Raw genomic sequence first — 22384 nt, 5'->3', positions numbered from 1 at the left:
TGTAAGCCACAGGATGGTCTTCGAGTTATTCCTCAACAGCTATCCACCTCCTGTGAGAAGGAATCTCTCACTGGGACCCCATCTGTCTCCACCTCCCCAGTGCTGGGATGGGAGTGTATGCCACCACATCTAGCCTTTTCACGTGGGTTCTGGGATCGAACTCTGATCCTCACACTTGCAATGTTAGCACTTTACGGCCCGATCCATCTCCCAACCCTGCCATCTTGGGTCCTCGGGGATGCAGTTCCTTATTATGTCCCTATGCCCCCCTGATCTTTTACACTTTTAGTGTTTGAGGCAGAAAGATGGCTTTTTCTTTTTCTGGTCTGAACTGTCCTCCTAAGTCACACCCCAAATGCCACCAAAGGGGGAAATCATGTTTGCTTCCGGAAGTAAGTCCTTTGCTTTGAAAGTAAGTCACAGTATCAAAATCTGAACTGAGCAAGCCACCCTATATCTAACTCAGGAAAAGCTATAACAGATAGAGTCAATATTTCTAAGGCACTTGGCTTAGGCCAGCGCTCAAACATGAGAAGAATTCTTCCCACAGGCTCTGGTCCCTTCTGAATTTTTGGAGCTTATGTGAAGCCCTCCCCAGAACCATCAAATAATTGGAAAGTGATCACAAGCAGCAATCTCTGCCACTGCCAAAGACAAACCTCGTCCGGGAAGTGATTCCAGGCTGTTCTACATTGAGACAGCTCTCAGGATTCAGCAGACATCAGTCTTGAGTCAGGCTTATGCGCACACGGTTCTGCCCCTGGGGTTTTAGGATAATTCAGGCAGGTTATGCATAAGTAACAGGGCCTGGACGCCTGGCCAAAACATACACAACTTCGGAGGTTTGGAAATCTGTGTTGTGGTCCTTCGTTAGATGAAAGAGAAAGAAGCCAGCCTCCATGAGCCCTGCCTACTCTACATGCCTTTTTACACATTATGTGCGTGCGCATGTGTGTAGTGTATATATGTACATGTATAGCACGCATGTTCACATGTGTGTGCAGGTCAGGTGCCTTCCCCAATTGCTCTCTACATTATTTGAGACGGGCTCTCTAGAAGATGCTTGCTATCAGCTGGCCAGTGAGTTCCAGAGATCCACCCGTCTCCTCTCTCTCTCTCTCTCTCTCTCTCTCTCTCTCTCACACACACACACACACACACACACACACACACACACACACACACACGTGCTGGGATCAGAACTCACCCCGCCCCGAGTCTTTATACATTGATTATTTAGTGGTCCCTGCCTATCTAGCTAGTTCTGCACATGCACAGGAATCAGTTAATGTGGCTTGCCTCCGAGCACTAAGGGAGGAGAGCTCAGTACATGGGATTTCTGCCCTAGTTAACATGACTCGCGGCATCCGTGTGAGCTCACTGTGACTGGATCAAGCCCCTCATTCATTCGTTCTGCGTAGTCCAGCCTTGTCTAGATAGACTAGGAAGTAACTGTTCCTCACCGGGCCAGACTACAAGCCTCACGTCACCTCTGGGAGGAATTAAAACGTTTTCCTGGAACACTCTTGCAAGATCAGGCCGCTTCAAGACTGAAAAGATGGGCAGTCTGTTAGAATTTGGTCTGCACCTGTGAACTATGAATACGGGTCAGAGCCAAGCAGGATCGCTTATGCCTAGTCATCAGCCATGTCCTGTAGACAAGGGCACCCGACCACCATGGCACTCCACTGACGGCCCCGCATATGGTCCAGCAGCTGTGCCTTGCATATCTCAGATAGTGAACATGTGTGCTGAACGGGTGTACAGCACCACATTATCCACACTTGGCTTAGGGCCTTTTATGACATCAGAGAGGCAAAGTGCAATAAAAAAAAGTGAGCAGACCTGGACTTCAAACCCCACAACCTGAAGCAGCTACTCTCCACCACCGCCGAGGCTCACAAGAACTGACCTTGACAATTCTGATTTCTTGCCTGGCCTCGCTGCAGGGCACAAGGCGGGCAGAACTAACAGTGGCAGCCACGGTTCTCAGACTGGCTTAGCATGTGTCGCTAAGCACACCAAAATGTGTCTCAATCTTCAGTAACTCAGACATGCTTTCCCCCCCTAAAATGCCTGCACTGACAATGCCAAATTAACAGCAATAACTGTATATAGATGTCGTTTCGTCGTTGAAATGCTTTCTTTTATGCATAAGGCGATTGTGTCAGATTTAATTGCCTTTAGTGAAACCTCCAGCATAGCACTCCATCCACCATGAAACAGCTACTTAGGGTTTGGAAACAGCCAACAAATTAAAATTAAAATTAACGAGATGTGACTGCACGTTTTACGTTTTAGGATTATAAACAGATGAGGATAACATTGCAAATTCCATTTTTTTTCATTATCTGCAGCGAAATCCTGGACCTTTCTCTTTTGATTAGAATGAAGGGACGGAGTGCACATAAGCAATCAACTGAGTGGAAGAGAACAGAGCGCACTGAGAGTTCCTGGAATTCTTGATGGTTATATATAATTTATCAAGTTACATTTTTGCTAGAACGTACAAGTCAGCACTGGGCAAGAGCATAGAAAACCTTCACACCAAACCCACCTACAACATCCTGTGTGGTTTGGGGCAGACCTCCAAACTGTGTTTTGGTTGCTGAATCTCTTAAGGCAGAGGTGACTGCAATGGCTTCCTTGCGTCACAAATGTCATTAATAATAGCAGGGATGTTCAATTTATTTGCTTTAATTTGCAATCCAATCACAACGTACAGACTTTTAAGAGGTACAAAGAGATTCCGTGAACATCCTGGGGCTGGTGAGATGGCTCCGTGGGTAAACGGGGCTTGCCACCAAGCCTGATGACCTAAGTTCTGTCCCTGGGGGACCCACATGGTGGACACAGAGAACCAACTCCTGAAAGTGGTCCTCTGACCGCCACGTGTGCCACGGCAAGAGTACGCATACACAAAAACATATGCACATACATGCACACGAGATAAACGTAAAACAGCTGAGATCCAATCTCCTCTCCCCTTAGGAACCAACTGTGCACAATTTCTCTTCATTGTTTTAGCAAGGAAGAACATGCGTAAGTAAAAGATTATACGGTTTCTTTTCCTTTTATATCCAGTGCCCAGAAATGCGTCTGACACATAGCAGGTACGGCAGAAGTACTTGCCTAATGATTACAATCAGCACTCTGTGCAGTGTATACAGCTTGCTCTTACTCGTGTGTGTCCCAGGAAAGCCCACAACAATACATTCATTCGACTCAAGTGCCTTGTTCTTTTTTCTTAAAAGGGCAGTTAGGTTTGATATGTGTGCAGAAAAGTACATCTAACATATATGCATATCCCGCTTAATTTTCCCACAGCGCAGAGCACATAGCAATATGCCCTCGGCTTGATAGCATCTGCATGTTAAGCTGTCTGTATCCACTGCTGTGCCTGACTGCCTTTAAATGGCTACATACTTTCCTATCATGTGCACATGTCCTAAACGATGGAGCCCAGCCTCACTCATGTGACGCTTTCTTTTCCAAGTTCCCATTAGAAATAATAGTTGAACAAATAACCTGACTTTCTCATTACTCCCCACCTATCAATAAGATAAACTCTTTGGAATGGAGTTGGAGAGTCAAAGGCTATGTGTGTTTTCGATTTTGGTCATTCCTTGCTGGAACCCATGTCAGCAAGTTGACTGTTAAAACCATTATGACTCCAAATTATAGTCAGCAGATAAACTACATTCTCACCCCAATACCATCTCCCGAGTACTTTGCATCCTTGGCAAAGTATGTAGCCATGGAGTTCACAGAACCTACCTCTGCATCCTGCAAGCTGGAAAGGAAAAACTTATCGTAAGCCATGCCATCAGGGTCTGGCAAGCAGGTCACTCGCCATGGCACAGAGCAAGAGCAATGCGTCGTTCACGCCTGCTCTGAAGGAAGGCTAAGGCCCTGAAGCTCAGCCTCTGAATCCAGGTGGACAAATGCTTCAGGAAAAACTGGATCCGGAAGAACAGCGTTGACACCCGCCTGACACCGTGTCTCTTCACCCAGTGTTAAGCCACCCATTCCGCACCGGAGACAACAGAGCAGGAGAAACCTCTTTGTGAAAGAATGAGATGCCAGGCTCGCGCTTGAAGGCTCCAGGACGTGGCATCCTCATTTTTCCACAAATCCGTTTCTAACAAAACTACCCTTTTCCAACTTCCACGCCACTCTCCTGATCCTCCATTAATAATATGCCCTCCACTCGTCCCTTGGTGCTTTGGCAAACATAGTGACAGCAGTTCTCAAGCCTACCTGTGATGTGAGAAGCAGCCTTGCGCATTAATTTTGCAATGGAAACCATGTCACCATCGTTGTGCGGTGGACCATAGACCCAGGACCCCACGGCAGACTCTGGCAACAGGTGAGAAGTCTGTGGCCAAGTCATGGACAGCATGGTCATCCACTTTGCAGGCTCAAAAACACTTCCTTCTACAAACACTGAAACAGGAACCCGTTTTAGCAGTACCGCCCTGTTTCCATAGGAAGGGAACGTTGGTAGTAGGGCTTCATTTAGCTATGGGTGTCTAAAATGTCTGCAGTGTTGAGTAGAACACAGAGTTTCACACGCGTAAGACAAATGTTCTACCACTGAGTCACAACCCCAATTCCTGGGTCTTTCTATTGTTTCATTTGTTCCTTGAAGCAGGGTCTCATGTAGCCCAAGCCGGCCTCAAACTCAACATGTAGCCGTGGCTGGCTTTGACCTTCTGATTCTCTGGCTTCTGTCTTATGTGTGTCATCGCACCTGGCCTCTGGATCTTACTGATAACAAAAATTCTACCTGGAAAACAATCAAAGAAGAACAGGCATGTTTGTCTTGGGATGCAGATGTGACAAAGTTTGCTCTCTCCTTGACTATAAAGAAAAGATGTAGCTGGGGAACCAGTTAAAACAACCGCTCACCCCAAGGCTCAAGGTTCTCTGTGGCAGAGGAGGCAGAAAGAACGTAAGAACCAAAGGAGAGGAGAGACGGCAAGAGCGAAAGTTAGGTAACTGTGTTGAGTGCTCTCCAGACACAACAGGACATGTGCACATACAAACTCACAGAGCTGGGGATAGCATGTACAAAGGGGTGTGGGGGGGCACGGGTAGTAGATGTGTGACCTCACCACTGGCTGAGGAGCTGTTAGCATTGGGTAGCTACCTGGCAGAGGGGCAGAGTAAGAGTCAAGTTTTGTTTAATGTGACCCCTGGAGGGCTGACCCCATGTCAGGGCAGGCCCCAACCCCGAGGCTAGCAGGGCAATACAGGCAGACTCCAGGAAAAAAAAAAGTAGCCTGAAAGTCCATGGGAAGAGGTGGGATGGTTGAGAGGCAGTAAAGAGAAGGTTTGAGGGGAGGGAGTGTGTTCAAAAACGCACTGCACGAAATTCTCAAAGAACTAATTTTTAAATTTTTAACATTTAATATAGATGAAAGTCAGCTACAGTCAGCGTGACTCTGGGCGAGTCCCTTGTGCCTCTGGATTTACTTTCTTCTCTACTGTGACGGTGTCGCCCAAGAAGTGGCGTGGCCAGAATCCAGTTCTTATGACTATATGTCCCATACCCACAGGGGGGTCAGAACGGTGAGGTTTTATAACATCCTGAGGACTTGTTTTCCCAGCTGGTCTCTTGCAGGAACGCCGGATGTCTTAGCTACTTAGCTACCACTGTGAAAAGGCACCATGACCAAGGCAATTAATAGAGATAGAGTTTATTTGGCTCACGGTTCCATGATGACAGAGCAGAGGCATTGGCGGGGGGGGGGGGGGGCAAAACTGAAGCTGAGAGCAGATCTTGAACCTCAGGCAGGAAGTAGAGAGAGCAAACTGGGGCTGTGACAAAGCTTTAAAGCCTCAAAGCCCACTCCTAGTGATGCCCTTACCTCACTAAGGCCATACCTTCCAAGCCTACCCAAACTCCCTGCCAACTGAGGACCAAGTATTCAAAAGTCCAAGACTGTGGGGAAAATCTTCATTCATTCTCTCCCTCCCCGCTTCCTCTCTCTCCTCCCTTCTCCCTTCTCCCTTCTCTCCTCTCTCCTCTCTCCTCTCTCCTCTCTCCTCTCTCTCTCTCTCTCTCTCTCCTCTCTCTCTCTCTCTCTCTCTCTCTCTCTCTCTCTCTCTCTCTCTCTCTCTCTCTCCCTCTCTCTATTTTCTGAGACAGGGTTTTTTTCTTTGTGGCCCTCACTGCCCTGGAACTCACTCTGTAGACCAGGTTGGCCTTAAACAGAGTTGACGTTACCTACTCAACCCACCACACCTGGGATATGAGGGTCAAACCTACCACAGGATATGCCCTTGCTCATCCTCACAGAATCACAAACAACCTGGTTTCCAGAGAACTCATCTCCGCTGCCTGCAAGGACAGAGAGCCTGGGATCCTCAGAGGAGGTGACCCGGAGGTCCACCTGCCCCCCCTCCCCATGTGGACAGTTAAAGAGCTGGAAATGGAGGAGAAAGATGGCCCAACCAGCAAAAGGTGGATGGCAATTCTGACACCATTTGAACAACAAGGAGGAGCTGTATGAAGGCTCCAAGTGCAGACACACAAAGCCCACTTGTCTCTTGCGGGGATCGTGGCTGCCAGCAATTCAGTCACTGGATGGGGCCTGTCAGCCTGGGCTCAGGGAAGGACACTGGGCATCACTTGGAAAAACACAATGAATTCATGCACTGACCGGCTGCTTCCTCGTCCCCATTTCTGCCTCTGAACAACCTCACCAAAGCACTCCTTGAGGCTTCCTAGCAAACGCATGAATCCCAAGGCAAGTTGGGCTTATTATAAACCAAGGTTAAAGCGTCCTTAAAGAACACTCTGCATCCTTTAATGCACACAGGGAAGCAGCACAGCAGCACACTGTAGGTAGTTTTACTTCTGTGGTGAGGGGTAAAGTACATTTCCCTCCATTGGTGAGAAAATGGCGGGTTGTTTTTTTCTGAGCCAACAGAAACCTAAGTCTTATGTTGAGTAGCCCAGGCTGGTCTCTGAGTAGGGCCAAGCCCTCTGCTTCAGCCTCTTTAGGGATGAGATTAACAGGTATATATCCGCACATCCAAGCCTCCGTTGAAATACTAAGTACTATGTGACCTCAGAAATACAGGTCAAAGGTCAAGCTCATTAAAAGTAATTCCTAAGTACTGGATCACACCTTTATCAACCTACCTACCTATCACCTTCCTTCCTTCCTTCCTTCCTTCCTTTCTTTCTTTCTTCACACAGGATTTCTCTGTGTAGTCCAGGATGGTCTTGAACGCATGAGCTTCCTGCCTCTGCCTCCCCGGTGCTACCCACGTCCAGCTTTTTTTTTTTTTTCATTCTTTGAATGTACTAAAAACCCTTTATAAAGGCTATGGTTATTGCGCTATTACATTGAGTATTTCCGGAAATAAGCTAATAATTGGAAAATGTTTGCCTTATAAGAAAATTTGATATTAAGAGACTGAATTTCATACCCTCAACCCCTCTGGTTTGTCTCTCAAAATTCACCAGGGGAAACAACAAGTTCATTTCAAATTACAGCTACTATGGAGGCAGCATCACACTTAGGACCAGAACAGAAATTCTGGTAAGTTTTTGAGGGCGAGGTCCTCCCCTTGCCCCAAGGCTGACCTTGACTTCACCATCCTCCTGCCTCAGCCCTCCCACTGCCAACAAGCTACGAGATGCCACTTGCCAGTGGCCGTTTTCTTCATCATATTACTTCAATCTCTTGCCTTTCCTCTGAAGCTACGCACTGATGGTGTCTAGATTCGGATAGAGCAACGCAGCTCCTTTTGTGGTGCCAGTGGCAAAGGGTTTGCCACATTTCCTCTCTTCCCATGGACCACACCTTCTTTCTCTCCCAACTCCTGCTCAGCGCAGCACCCATGCGGTGACTCAGACCTGCCCCCCAAGTCTACTCAGTGTCACCAGCTGCTTCTTTCCCTTTAGCCAATCCAGCCATGTACCTCCATACATAATGAGAAAATTCTCCATTTCCTCCCTGTTTGATAGATGCAATATGGATGATTTCAGTTCCTCTCCTACAATGGTGTTCACGGAATCCTATGATTTCGGAGCTCATTAGCTGTCCTTCCTCTATTGCTCAGATGACCCTTTCCCTATTGCCGTGTATCTCATGGGAAGTGTGCGAATGCATATTCTCTGAGGACTGGGTAGACCAGGCAGAGTTAACCTGTGCCTCTCCATATTCACTGGGTGCTAACTGTAGGCCAGGAAGAATTCCTGGGACTGGGAAATGCTGCTAACAATTCGAAAGCTGCTGACCTCACACGAAAGCTGCTGACCTCATACAAAAGCTGCTGACCTCATACCTTCTTTACATTTCAGTGTGTGTCCAGACGGGAAATCTCAACAAACTTGAAAATGGAGAATTCCCTCATTATTTACGGAGGTACATGGCTGGACTGGCAAAATGGGAAGAGGAAAGTGGAGACGTGCAGGGGTGTGAGCAAGGGTGGTAGTGCTTCCGAAGGGACTGGGTTATCTTTTTCTTTTTAACATCCAGGAAGCACATTCCACAAGAGGGAGGTACGAGTGCCAAGGCCCTGAGTCAAACCATGCTTGCAGAGTTCAAAAAAACAGAAATGATGCCAACAAGGCTGGAGGGGGTAGAAAGAACACAGATCTCAAAGCACAGGGCCTGTTGAGCTATGACCAAGAAGCGTCACCAGCCACCCCTAGAAAGCATGGAGGGCTTACGGAGGGAGGAGACATGTTAAGAGTTTTACCTTTCAAAGGTCCTAGCTGTGTAAGGACCAGAGAGGGGGAGAGAGCAAGGAGTTAGAAGGCCACCAAGCAGGCAGAATTCTAGAGAAAAGGGAAACAGCAAACATATCAGGAAGTGGTGGTCTGAGAACAAACTATGGAGGAAGAAAAAAAGTTGATGTTTGGTCTGAGCCTAGCATAGAGAGGGGAGAACTGGGAGAAGGGCTGGGATGGGGTTTGGGGTGGTCAGCAGGGAATGTCCATCCCTATCCCTGTAGCCTAGGGGAGCTGCCTGCTGTTAGCGGGACACGGGGTGTGGGGATGCCAGGAAGAGGCCTGCAGGGGTTCCCGATCTGGAGGAACACAGACGCGTGTGAAAGTAGAGTGAGATCATCGGTATCCGGCAGGCGAAGGAGCCACAGAAGCCTGTCTGGGGGTGCCCAACACTGAAGAGAGCTGCCGAAGCCAGAGGACAAGGAGGGCTGAACGTAGGGACATGCAAGAAAAATCAAGAAGGATGGGATGACAAAGATGGACAAGAAAAACCCTCCGGGCACCACCTGCTCCGAGCTTTCCTGGTACGCACAAGGTTCAAGTCCCAACACTGCATGATGGTGATGGTGGGTGCCTGTGATCTCAGCGTTCAAGGCGCAGTAGTCGCGAATTTTAAGGTCATCCTGGGCCATATAGTGTTTCATTCAAGCTCGCCTGCTTTACATGAGACCCTGTCTCAGAATGGGAGTGGGGAGTAGGGGAGGTGTTAAATCTGTCATAACAAAACAGAACAAAAAAACCACAGGGGAATGGCGTGATGCCTAGCTCCAACCCTCTCTACCTGACTACAGCTGATCTTCAGCAGCCAACCTCTCTCCATCAGCAGTCAGTGGGGACTCCCCTATCAATCCTGCCAGTGCTGCCACAACCACTCAGAGAAGTGACAATGCGCGTGCTCAAGTCTCAAGTGAAACCAAACAGGCGGACACACACTCTGCCTTCTGTCAGGGAAGCACTCCAAAACCCTCAGTGGATCCCTGATGCTTCACACGGTAGCACACTCCATATATACAACGCTTTTCCTGTGCGTACAGAGTTAAGATAAAGCTGCACTTGTTAAGTTACGAACAGTAAGCAAGTAACAACTGTAATAAAACAGAACCATCGTAACCATACACTTGGGCAAACCTGCCAGGACTCTTGGACTTTGGGGCCATTAAGAAGCGAAATAAAGGTCACAGAAACACAGCATAGCCATACCCCAGGGTCAATGGCTCCTAGGTAACTAACGGGTGAGTGTTGTATACTGCATGGACACTGCAGACAAAGGGATGCTGAGTGTCCTGGGGGACAGTTAATGATGGAGGGTGGGGAGTCACCATGTATTCAGAACAGCGCGATATATATATATATATATATATATATATATATATATATATATATATATATATATATATATGATGTATGACTTACTTGCTTTGTAATTTTCCACTTACTATGCTTATAATCACAGATAACCCAGGCCGTGGAGAAGAATCTGTGGGAGGGACTACTCTATTCATGAATTTAGTGTTTGCTGCAGCATTACAGAGCACAGCTACCACAAATAAGGAGACCGAAAAAGACGTCGAAGTGAAAGGCTCAGCCTGGCACCAGCCTCCCCCTCTTTAGTAAGAAGCAGGCAATGGTGTCCAGCCAGAATCGCACTCTGCCACTTTACTTCCATTCCCTATTTCTGCGATTGCTTCTTTATACGGCAAACAATGAGAAGAAGGAACATATCTGTCAATGACTATGTAAGTTTAAAAAAAAGAAAGAAAGAAAGAAAGAAAGAGAAAAGAAAAGAAAAGAAAAAAGGAAAAAAAAGCCAGGCAAGGAAAGAAAATATCACATTTTTAAAAATGTGATGAGTCGGGTGTGGTGGCTCACACCTGTATAATCCCAGCACTCGAGAGGGAGAGGCAGGAGGATCCTGTGAGTTTGAGGCCAGCCTGGTCTAAAAAGCGAGTCCAGGACAGCCAAGGCTACACAGAGAAACCCTGTCTCCAAAAAACCAACCCTCCCCCCAAAAAAAAGAAAGAAAGAAAGAAAAAAGAAACACAAAAACGAACAAAAAAATGTGATGACAGGCCGGGTGTGTGTGTGACACTAGCCATCAAGGTGTCTCACAGTCAGTCATCTCCAACATGACAAGAATCAGGTGGCATAAACAGCTGGAGCCTGGAAGAGGAAATACAGAGTAAGGAAGTTCGGTTTGGGGGTGGACTGTGGGGACTTAGACAGACCCACCAGCCTGTTCTCTTCCCCTGGAAAAGGCAGCAGATTCTCACAGCTCTCTGCTCAGGCGGGCAGCCCGTTACGTGATGCCCAAAGCCAGAGAGCTGTGCTGGCTCAGAGCACTTTAAAAATTAGAAGTCCTTCAAAAAAAAAAAAAAAAAAAGAGCTATCCTCTGTGTGGGTAACCTCTATGGCTATTCACATCAGAAATCTAAAGTGACATATTTTAAAAACACATTTAAAATCAGTGTATGGCGCCCAAAATGTGGCAACATCCATACATATTCTTTTAGGAACAAAATGTTCCCTTTTAAACAAAAACACTTGGAAGTATGCATTTAACATATTTATGGAACTTTAGTTTTTTGGTTTTTGGTTGTTTTTTTTTTTTTAAGTTTATGTGTAGAGTGTTGGTCTGCATGTACGCGTGTGCATCACAAGTATGTCTGGTGCCCGTGGCAGGCAGAAGCCAGCCTCAGACCTGCTAGAACTGGAGTTGCAAATGGCTGGGACTATAATTGTGTGATATTTAACATCGTCACAGGGAGTCCCATGGCTGGTAAGCGGTAATGCTGTCAGCAAGGGTTACTATTGTGTGTCTCAGATGGTTCTTCAGCTCCTCACCTGCGGGAGCCTCAGGCAAGGGCTCAATCTAAACTCAAACCCAGAATACTGGGAGGAGATGAGAAGAGAGAGAGAGTCCTTGGCACTCAGCACTGACTTCAACTGGGGATAGGCCGTAAGCCATGGCTGGGTTAGCGGGACCTGCCGCATCCCACCAATAAGCACTTTCCGATCCTACCCGGCAGTTACCGACATATACACAGATCACACACACTCATCAACAAGCCAAAATTATTGAAACTGCCACGGCTACCCTGTTATTGATTAAAGGATAAGGAGGAGAGAGAGAGAGAGAGAGAGAGAGAGAGAGAGAGAGAGAGAAATAAACTGACAAGCATTTCAGTACAACGAGTCTCATTTTCGGTCCTCTGTCCTCACAAGTGTCACAAGTGGATGAGGAGGTCACCAGATTGCCAGAGTTTCGTGTGACCCTTAAGTCAAGAAGCCCTAGAAGGAAGCAATTCAGTTTCCCTCTCCTTGAAAGGAGCTGGAGACCCTGGGGGTGGAACCCAGCTGACAGGAGTGCTCTCTGGGCACACACAAATCCTTGGGTTGAGTCCCCAGCAACGTGTACCGGCTGACGTTACATGCAGACAATCCTGGCACTTGGGGTGGAGACTCATCTCAAAAAAGGAACCTGGACCTGATACGGTGGCATACACCTATAATCCTATTGTTCAGCGATTTATCTTAAATTTTAAGCCGGGGGGGGGGGAGGGGTGCCTGGAAAAGGACCTCAGAGATTAAAGGGATGCGTAATTCTTGCAGAGGACCAGAGCTCAGTTTCCAGCACCCGCATCAGGCGGCTCCCAATGTAACTCCAGTTTCCAGGGGATCCAACACCTCTGACTCCCATGAGCACCTGCACTCATGCATATAACTGCTCCCCCCAAACACATGTAAACATGAGGACAAATAATAAGGACATTCACACTGGTTCCTGTGAATACCCTTCACACCGGTCACTGTGAAATGCCCTCCCTGATGTCACACTCGAGCCTGAGGGATACTGTGTCCATGGTGACAGTGGATGGCATGAGCAGAGGAGAGGCTGAAAGCACCAGGAAGAGCCAGAGTCTGGCTTAGCTCTTAAATCAGCGCTCGCTCGAGGATGTGCTCTACAAAGCCCAGTGCTTGTGGCTAACTGGGGCAAGCACAGCTAAACTGCTGGAGGGCGAACTGTGAAAGCCAGTGTTTCCCCTCCAAAGGTTTCCAATGACACTATAGCTATAGATACCGGAAATCCCAACATGCACCAGTGAACTGCTTTGCAAACAGGCCACAAAGAATATAATCTTTGTTCATGACATAAATGCCTTGGGCAGAAGCTAACTTAAAAACATGCTTAAGCTGAGAGTCATGATGTATGCTAGTTAATTCTAGCACTCCAGGGGCTGAGGCAGGAGGATGGAGAATCCCAAGACTGCCTGAGTACAGTAGGGAGACCCTGACTCACTTGAGAAAGATTTATTGAAAATTTAAAGCGACAAGCATATTTATCATGAATAGGTGCTTAAAAATTCAAACATCAGCCTTTGACATCTCTATACATTTAAACAGGAAAAAGGATCAGGTCTCGTTCTGTAGATCTGTAAGTTCAGTTGCTCAGGAGGTTGAGGCAAGAAGATTCCAAGTTCAAGACCTGTCTAGGCTACGAAGGGAAGTTCAAGGCTGGTCTGGACAAACTAGCAAGACTCAATAATGAAAATTAAGGAGGTCTGGGAAAACAAATCAGCGGCAGAACACTCACTTAGCATTCACAAGGCCCCATGTTCAGTCACCAGTACTGCAAATAAGTAAAATGAAAAAAGAAGTGAAGGGAAACACAAAGTTGCCTGGATTCCGAGAATAATACTTATCCTAAGTACTTAGCATTCAGATCTAAGCACCTCATTCTGGAGTACTAATGTTGAGTACTGAAGAACTTACTCTAAAGAATTAAGTCTGTCAGTCTCCTTCCTGGATAGCACAGATGTACACAATGACCATTTAGATTCACTTAATACCAGAGGCTGAACTGGTGTTGTTCGTGTACTAAGGACTCCCAGACATTTTTCAGTCCCTACTGAAAAAACAACCAAGAGGAACCAGACAGAGGAGGAAACAGTGGGAACCGCACCATTACCTTCCCCAAGCACAACTCAAGTGCAGATCACAGTTGCACCCTCACAGCAAACATGTGGTGAGTAACAACCTGCTCTGCTGTTGTGGGTCACCAAAAGCCTCAAGATGGCTACCTGAGAGCTTCCTTTATCATCGGCCCTCAGAAGTGACAGCATCCCAGGGCAGTAAGCTACACCAGTACGCCCCATGATATCCCAATGCTTCCTTACTGCCTCAGCAAAACAGTGGGACCCCATATTGGGACAAATGGGGTGTCACAGTTTAACTGGAAGAAAACTGCATTAAAGCTCTAGAAAAGTTCCCGTTAGCCTGCTTCACCAGGGCACCCCAGCATCAAGGCGCACACTGGTGAACACACTTACAGAGCAGACACCTGGCCGAAAGCAGACATGCTCCAAGACCCCGGTGGATCTTGAAATCCTGTGCATATGCTAGATATGTGCCTATGATAGTTTAATTTATAAAGTAGGCACTGTAAGAAAGGAAAAATAACCAGAAATAAAATAGATTGAAATAAGAGACAAAAATGTAAGTTACATGAATGTGTCCTCTCTCTCTCTCTCTCTCTCTCTCTCTCTCTCTCTCTCTCTCTCTCTCTCATCCCATTTCATATTTGGGCCTTGGTTAACTATTGATAACTGAGCTGCAGAGAATGAAGCCGTAAGGAGGACATGATTGGCAGAAATAAAAAACAAAACAAAACAAAAAATATAACCTTCATTTGCCAGAATTCTTCCCCTGGGAAGATATAAACAAACATCTACGTCCTCTTTATAGGATACCAATGACAAACCAAAGTATGCTTCCATCAAAATCCAACTTGGGGGAACCAATGAGTTCACTAGGCTTCCTTGCTGAGCAGGAGCAGAGTAAGTGACCCCAAAGCAATCTCAGCATCAGAAAGTCTCACCCCAACACGGATGACGGACTCCCCCTTTCAGTTACCCTTGTACCCTATACTATATATGTGCAATTAGGGCAGAATTAATAAAACTAGCCATGCTGGGCACGGTGCTGTATGCCTTTAATCCCAGCACTCAGGAGGCAGGTTCGAACAAGGCAGTTTGAGGCCAGCCTGATCTACAAAGTGAGTTTCCAGGGCAGCCAGGGCCACACAGAGAAGCCCTGTTTCAAAAAGCAACTAGCCAGAGGGAGGGGCTGGGGGGATCTCAGAAGAGAAATCAATGACCGCCCCCCCCAGCCCCTCCTGGCGGAGGAGGGGAGGCTAAGGCAACAAACTAAGGGATGGCACAAGGGAGAGAGGTTGCAGTGGAGATGTGCAGAGGTAAAGGAAGGAAGCAGTAGGCAGAGCTGAACTCCAGAGGCAAACGCTAAGGTGGGCTGCAGGGTGGGGAGGGTGCTGTGGGTGGGGGCGCAGGCACATGAGAGTGAAGTCCCACCAGAGTGGCCCTCCATGAAACAAACACCACCGATCCACAGAGCTGAGTGGACTGTCTACAGTGAGCTCCGCACAGCTTGGGCGGCGAGGGGAAGGGTCTGCATTGAGGGAGCGCTGAAAGCTGGGCCCCTCCAGGCTCGCCTGCAGCCAGGGATGGCTTCCAAAACCCAAGAGCACAGATACTCCGTGAACACTCAGCCCCGCCAAGCCCCCCAACCCCACCCCACCCCACCTTACCGCCCACTTCAGCGCTTATTCTGTGTCTCAACCTGGGGCAGCTGTGAAGTAAACGTCCCAGATTGCACCCTGGAACCACTTTGCTAAGACCCTAGAAGAAACAAGGACTTTCAGTAGCCAAAAGCCGGACTCCAGAACACGGGGAAATACCGGAAACATTCTTACACCCATGACAATATACAGCACACCATTGGAAACATACTTGTCGGGAACAACTTCCAACCTGGGTTAGAAATGAGCCCTTTCGCAATTAGAGATTGGTTACTGCTAAACATACTTGAATTCATTAAGCATACCCTACACTGCTCAAATAAACTAATTTCCTCCTATGGTACAGAAAATGGAATCCAGGGCTTTGGACATGGCTATGTGATTGACACACCCAACCCTTCATCACTTTTAACAGGATTTCATGTACACAGCAGCAGCTGCTTACTGGCAGGTACCTGGCCAACAGTCCTATCTGAAGTGGGGGTGGGGGTGGGGATCTGGAGCTTAAGAAATCTCCTCTATCCATGTGACCTACCTAGCCATGTGGAGGAGTAAAATTTCTATAAGTAAAGCCGAATTTAAAAACTTTTGGGAGCCAGCACTCAGGAGGCAGAGGTAAGCTATCCCTGTGAGTTCGAGGCCAGCCTGGTCTACAAAGCGGGTCTAGGCCCGCCGTGATAACATAGAGGAACCCCTGTCTCCAAAAAAAAAATCAAAACTAAGAAACAAAAACAAAAAACATTCTGGGGGGAATATATACATAGATACATATTTACCAGCGTATATATGCAGGCTTTCCACATGCCTCAAATTACTAATACGCTAAAGATGGAAGAGGGAAACGTGAGTCACGGCTACAGAAGCACATAGGACTTCGTGTCTGAAAGGAGTGTAGATGCCACAACAGAGTAATTACTTCAGGCAAGTGTTCCTGCAGGCTCGCGAGGGGAGAAAAGGAGAGTGCTGAAAGGAATAAAGGATTACATTTCAGACGTGCCCAAGTGAATGAATCTTGGGTGATAAAATTCTTGCACGACACACTTGTTTATTCTAGAGGCTTCATTTAAAGTCTGACTGTCAAGGCAAACGTCTGGCTAAAGGTGAGCGCCTCTCCTACCCGACCAGGTTCAATCAAAAGTGAAAGTGGAAAGTTTTTCCACAGGGGTCCAACCCCGCAAAGCCACGGTTACGGATCCAAACCAAGAGGCCGGAGTTCAGCAATCAAGGCGCTCTAGGTTACCGCGATCACGAACGCCACGCGCTAGCGCCGGACGTATCCCCCTTCTTGCCCCATAGGGAAGCTGTGTCGCACCTCTCCATCCATGCCAGTTAGGTCAGATGGGTGTCCTCACACACAGCCTCAGGAGCCCCTTGGCCTCCGTCCCACGCCACACACTTCCTGCCTCTTCCATCACCTCCACTCGCAACTTCGACTTCCCATTATGTTTGTGACTACAGTCGAGACTGGGAGGGAAGGAAGGGACTTTGGAGCTTCAGAGTGGGCTCTGGGAAAGGACAGGCGCAAAGCGCACCATCCCACGTGCGGCCCTCGCTAGCCACCTACGGCAAAGGGGGACTCGGCGCGCATCCACAGTGTGCGGCACTAGAGTTGGGGTTCGGAAAGGGGAATCAGAGTGGCCAAGACTAACAGCACTTTTAGCCTTCAGGGCGGGCTGGACTCTCGGGGCTGCAGCAGCGGGACGGGGCAGCCGAATGTGCGCCAGTTCGGCGGGGCCAAAGCCCGTGGACTCGGTGGCGCTTGGGTCAGGGTAGGGAGGGGCAAAGCACTCACCAACCCCATACTTCTGCCTCTTGGTAGGGATCCAACGGGCCATGGCGACGACCTCGCCCCGCGGCGCTAGCGGCTTCAGCCACTGGTGCTCCGAGAGCTGCTGCGCCTGCCGGACTCTTCCGCCATGTTCCGTCAAAACTTGGCCGACTTTGGCGCGCCGGCGTCCCGCCTCGCTCGCGCCCGGGGCCCCCGCACGCCCTCGCCGGACGCCGGCGGTCACCTGCTGGGGCGGGCGGCCGCGCACCCCGCGCGCCCTCCTCGGCGCCGCCCCGGCTCCTCCCGCTGGCCGCGCCCTCTGCACCCCCCACCCCCCGGCCGCCGGCCTCCCGCGTCTGCTCCGCCTTGCCCGGCTGGAGTCGCAACCCGGAGCTTCCCGCCTGGTCCTCCCTGCGTCGGCTCCGCGATCACCGGAGCTCCCGGGCTGCGCCGCGGCGCGCGAAGGAGGAGCTGGTAAGAGTCACCGGTCGCTCCGGACGCTCAGTAAATATTTGTCGAATGAATGAGCGGTGAGCTACCGCCTTCGCCTCCGGGAGCGTTTGCAGAGCCGGAAGCCGTACTTCAACGTCCGCAGGGAACTGGTGCAAGGGACACGGGCTCTTCAAAAGTATCCAATGGGAGTGGGGGGGACCTGCATTAGGAAACTGTTGACAAAGCTCTAATCTGGAAAATCCAAACCCAGAGATTTATGTCTCCCCAGTTGCAGCAACTCAAACTTTCACACTGAGAGAAGCCCGCTCCAAGAGGTTTTCTTTCCAACTGCCCCCACCCCCCTTGCCCTAAAAGCACTGTTCTGTAGGAGGACTCAGGCACATCTATTGCCCTGTCTTTTTCTAGCCGAAGACTGAGGACTCAAAAAGGCGGCTGGGTGTTCAACCGCTCAGGGATGAACGTGGCGCCCTCTGCGGGGAGACGCGACGCGCTTCCCCCTGGAGAGAGCTCTTGGAGAGACCTCCAGAATGAAGTAAATGCTACCTAGCAGACACCTCACCCTTCAAAGTAACATTTCGGACTAACCAACCAGTTAGCTTCACCATCTGGGAAAAAAAACCCTCTTGCAAGAAATTATTCTGTTCTTGGAGTCTGTGGAGACTTTCTTGCCAGTTTGGAAACTGACAAGAATAGAACATGAAATTAAAACACGCAATAAAAGACAGTAATGCTTTGAGTGAACGCTGGTGACTTTTTGCGAACCACACCTGAATGTTTTTTAACCCTAGGATTCCTCTTTAGAAAGTAAGTTTGGAAGTTGGAGTCCTGGATGAGATAAATCACCACTTTCAGGGGAGGGGGATAATTTGAGTTGGGTTTTTGTTGTTTGGTTTTGGTTTTGGTTGGTTTGGTTTTTGTTTTTCGAGACAGACTTTCTCTGTGTAGCCTTGGCTGTCCTGAACTCACTTTGTAGACCAGGCTGGCCCTGAACTCACAGAGATCTTCTTGCCTCTGCCTCCCAGAGTGCTGGGATTGCAGGAGTGCACCACCGACCCAAGCTTAATAGGTACCTTTTACTAAAAAAAAATTTTTTTAAAGATTTATTTATTTCTGTTAGTTACACAGTGTTCTGCCTCTATGCCAGAGGAGGGCACCAGATCTCATCACAGATGGTTGTGAGCCACCATGTGGTTTCTGGGAACCGAACTCAGGACCTTTAGAAGAAGAGACAGTGCTCTTAACCTCTGAGCCATCTCTCCAGCCCCTAAAAAAAAAAAAAAAAATTTAATTCACATCCTGGTCATAGCCTCATCCCTCCTCACTTCCCAGCCACACCCACACTCCCTTCCCCTCACCATACCTCCCCTATTCCTCAGAAAAGGGGAGCTCCCCTTCCCATCCACCCCAGCTCATCACGTCCTATCAGGACTGTGTCCTCTTCCCCCTGTGGCCCAACAAGCGAGTCCCACCAGGGGGAAGTAATCAAAAAGCTGGCACATGCTGAGACTCACAGCCAAACATTGGGCAATGCATAGGGAGCCTTGTGGAAAAGTGGGGAAAGGAGAAAAGGACCTGGAGGTGACAGGAGCTTCACAAGAAGACCAACAGAGCCAGCTAACCAGAGCCCAGAGGAGCCCGCTGAGACTGAAGCACCAGCCGAAGACCTTGCATGGACTGGATCTAGGCCCCCTACACAGATGTGCCCGATGGGCAGCTCAGACTTCATGTAGGTCCTCTAATAGGTACCTTTTAATGACTGTGCTTTGGCCATCATTCTTAGAGTGGTTCTATTATGCCCCTCCCCCTCTTTGTTTTTCAAGACAGGGTTTCTCTGTATAGCCTTGGCTGTCCTAGACTCACTTTGAAGACCCGGCTGGCCTCGAACTCACAGAGATCTGCGTGCCTCTATATCTCTTTCAATTTTTATTTCTGATAGAGGGAAACTCAATGTTAAACATGATTGCACATTGTGTCATTTATTCCTTTTGTAATTTAATAGTAAGTTTTCATTGTGTACTTAATACTGAATGTTTAAAAAAAATATATAAAATCACCAAATAATCTAAACAGCAAAACAATCAACCAAATTACAAACTGAGCTACTGACTAAACAGAATTCTCAAAAGAAGAAACAGGAATGGCTAAGAAAGAAAGAAAATTAGTTCTCATAGGAATCTATTTTTATTTATTTATTTTTTAATGTGCATTGGTGTTTTGCCTGCATGTATGTCTGTATGAGGGTGTGAGGTCTTGGAGTTATAGACAGTTGTGAGCTGCCATGTGGGTGCTGGGAATTGAACCCCGGTCCTTTGGAAGAGCAGTCAGTACTCTCAACCACTGAGCCATCTCTCCAGCCCCAGGAATTTTTTTTTTTTTTTTTTTTTTTTTTTTTTTTTGGTTTTTCAAGACAGGGTTTCTCTGTGTAGCCCAGGAATCTATTTTTAATACACAGCAAGACATGCTTCCATCAGCGTAGACCTGACATTCACAAAGATCCCCACTGTCTCCCCAAAATAACGTCTTCTTGGTCAATGACATGACGATCAACTTAACCACCCTGGCTAGGTATTCTCTTCTTCCTCCTATGCGCTGGACGCTGTTCCTGGAATGAAGGCTCAGTATTGAGGTAAGTGAGGCACCTTCCCACAGCTAGGGCAAGAAGTAAGGCTAGAAGAAATTCACGCATGCCCAAGGCCGGGTTAGGCCTGCAGAGAGAAACCCTAGCAAGGTGCATGGGGCGTGTAGGTGCCCGGATTTACACATAAGCATCTGGGAAGGCCTCTGAGCTAAGGGGAGACTGAAATGGCAGGACTAGAGGAAGTGCGGATGACCCACCCCCCCCCACCCCACCCCCGTGATAAAGGGGGAAGTGTCTGGACAGCCTGAGCAGCAAAGGCAGAGGCTACCCAGCAGGTCTAACAGGTTCCAAACTGGCAAAGAGTCCTGGACAGTGCGTGATCTGAGTGGAACAGGAAACCTGGTTCAGGAGGCACAAGTGACGGAGGACCAGGACCAGGATGAGGGCTTCCTATGTTAGTTAGTACGAGTCCCGAAGCGTTGGAGCTTGTGTCAGTGGGGATACCACACACTGTCCAATGGCGTCTGCTGTGGTTAGAACTGACTCCGAAGGGCTAAGGATGCCCGTGAATGACAACAGCTGGGAATGGGTGGCCGCTGTGGAAAGGGCCGGTGTTCCGGACGCAGACGGAAGGGAATGCCAATAGGAGGACATGCGAGCTGAGAGGGGTTCTCCGCTAGGCTTGGCAAAAAAGATGTGCTTATGTTTTGTTGTTGTTTTGGAATCTTTCCTCACACCGTATCGCGTAGGCTCTACAGACCTTGGTGTTGGGCTGTGAGAGACAAAGTAAGTGGGGAATGACCCAAAGTTTCGGGCCTTGAAGAACTGATGGACACAGCCGCCATTTTTGTCTGTTGTTGATCTTCTGTGATATCATCCTTGTTCTCTCTGTTTTGAATCAAAGTTGACCTTCTAATATCTCCTAGGACTTATTTCCTCACTCACTGCTCAGCCCCTGCTCACCCTGGACCTTTAGCAGCTGCAAACCTTAGTCTAGAACATAGGCCTGGACTGCTGTGGAGCAGGGCCTTCCCAGAGTTGCCTCAGTCCCCTGTGTGGAGGGAAACGGCTGATTTCTGTTCTTTTTGTTTGTTTGTTTGTTGGGTTTTCGAGACAGGGTTTCTCTGTGTATTTTTTAATTTATTTATTATTTATACATGCTTGCATGTGTGCCTGCCTGCCAGAAGAGAGCACCAGATCTCATTATAGATGGTTGTGAGCCACTATGTGGTTGCTGGGAATTGAACTCAGGACCTTCGGAAGAACAGACAGTGCTCTTAACCACTGAGCCATCTCTCCAGTCCCGATCTCTGTTCTTTGACCAAGGATATGTTTTTACGTTTGATGCACACTAGAGTGTTAATCCTTTTACTCTGGAGAACTTGATTTGAAGCAAAACCATTTCAATCAACATACTCTTCGGTGTGGTGATAAGACTTCCCAAAACTCCAGGTTTGAATGTGGACTCTGGAGATTGCAGGCACGGCAATGATTGCTTTCAAGGGGGTTGGAGGAAAATAGAAAACTCTCACCACAGCTTTCTTTTGGTGTGTTTATACTTTTCCCTCTACAGACTGAAGTCCACCCACTTTGTTATATTGGGTGCTTATATCCCAGCTTGAAAGTCCATTTAAGTCATAAAAGCACAGCTATTCAAAGTCTTGTTATTAAAATGAGGTTTAAAATTAGAGAGTGGGCCAGATGGGTAGGTGGAATAACAGACTGTTTCCCAGAATTTGCCTTTTCTTTTTCCTCTGGTGTCTTTTCAGAAAGAAAGAAAAAAAAACCCCATGAAACATACCCCACAATTACAGATATCTAGAGTCCAAAGCCCATTAGAACACTAGCAGCACAAAAGCATGTGCACAAGAGCATGTGCACAAGAGCATGTGCACAAGAGCGTGTGTGCTTGAGGGAGCTCCAGAGGGAGAAATGAGGAGAGATGACTTTCCCATCTAGCTTGATTGACCTGAATTCTATAGCTATCCCCGACAGCACCTCACACAGGCTACGAAGGCAGCTGGCCAGGGCTCTACTTTCCCCATTGATCAGGCTTATTTTACCAAGTCTGGCTGAAACGGATTCTGTTACAGACAATTGTTAGGTGTTTGGGTTTTTTTGTTTTGTTTTGTTTTGTTTTTTTCCTACATAAGGAAGTGAGTAGCTGCTAGAACTCCACACAATAACAAGGAATACAAATGATTCTTGGTTCTACGCAGAGGTTTGTGGGTAGTGAGCAGG

The 22384-nt window shown here is 48.1% G+C and overlaps 2 protein-coding genes across 3 annotated transcripts in view; one reads left to right on the top strand and one right to left on the bottom strand.

Annotated features, from left to right (window-relative positions):
• DOCK5 (dedicator of cytokinesis 5) overlaps positions 1 to 17348 on the bottom strand; it is a 188418-nt gene extending 171070 nt beyond the window's left edge. For both annotated transcript variants that reach the window (XM_084766988.1, XM_084766989.1), the window contains exon 1: positions 17137 to 17348. In XM_084766988.1, the coding sequence (XP_084623114.1) occupies positions 17137 to 17179 (43 nt within the window). In that variant the 5' untranslated portion in view covers positions 17180 to 17348. The remainder of the gene's footprint in view (positions 1 to 17136) is intronic.
• LOC311588905 (uncharacterized protein) lies at positions 17261 to 18298 on the top strand (the record flags this gene model as incomplete). The annotated part of the gene is made up of 2 exons (XM_084766998.1): positions 17261 to 17586; positions 17971 to 18298. The coding sequence occupies 2 exons, from the start codon at positions 17261 to 17263 to the stop codon at positions 18110 to 18112; spliced, it is 468 nt and encodes a 155-aa protein (XP_084623124.1). The 3' UTR covers positions 18113 to 18298.
• Positions 18299 to 22384: the final 4086 nt, after the last annotated feature.

The sequence above is a fragment of the Acomys minous genome (assembly GCF_964271855.1).
Source record: "Acomys minous genome assembly, chromosome: 18".
In the NCBI taxonomy this organism is placed as follows: Eukaryota; Metazoa; Chordata; class Mammalia; order Rodentia; family Muridae; genus Acomys; species Acomys minous.
Note: the sequence above shows the minus strand (reverse complement) of the source record. Positions and strands in the feature narration are given on the sequence as shown.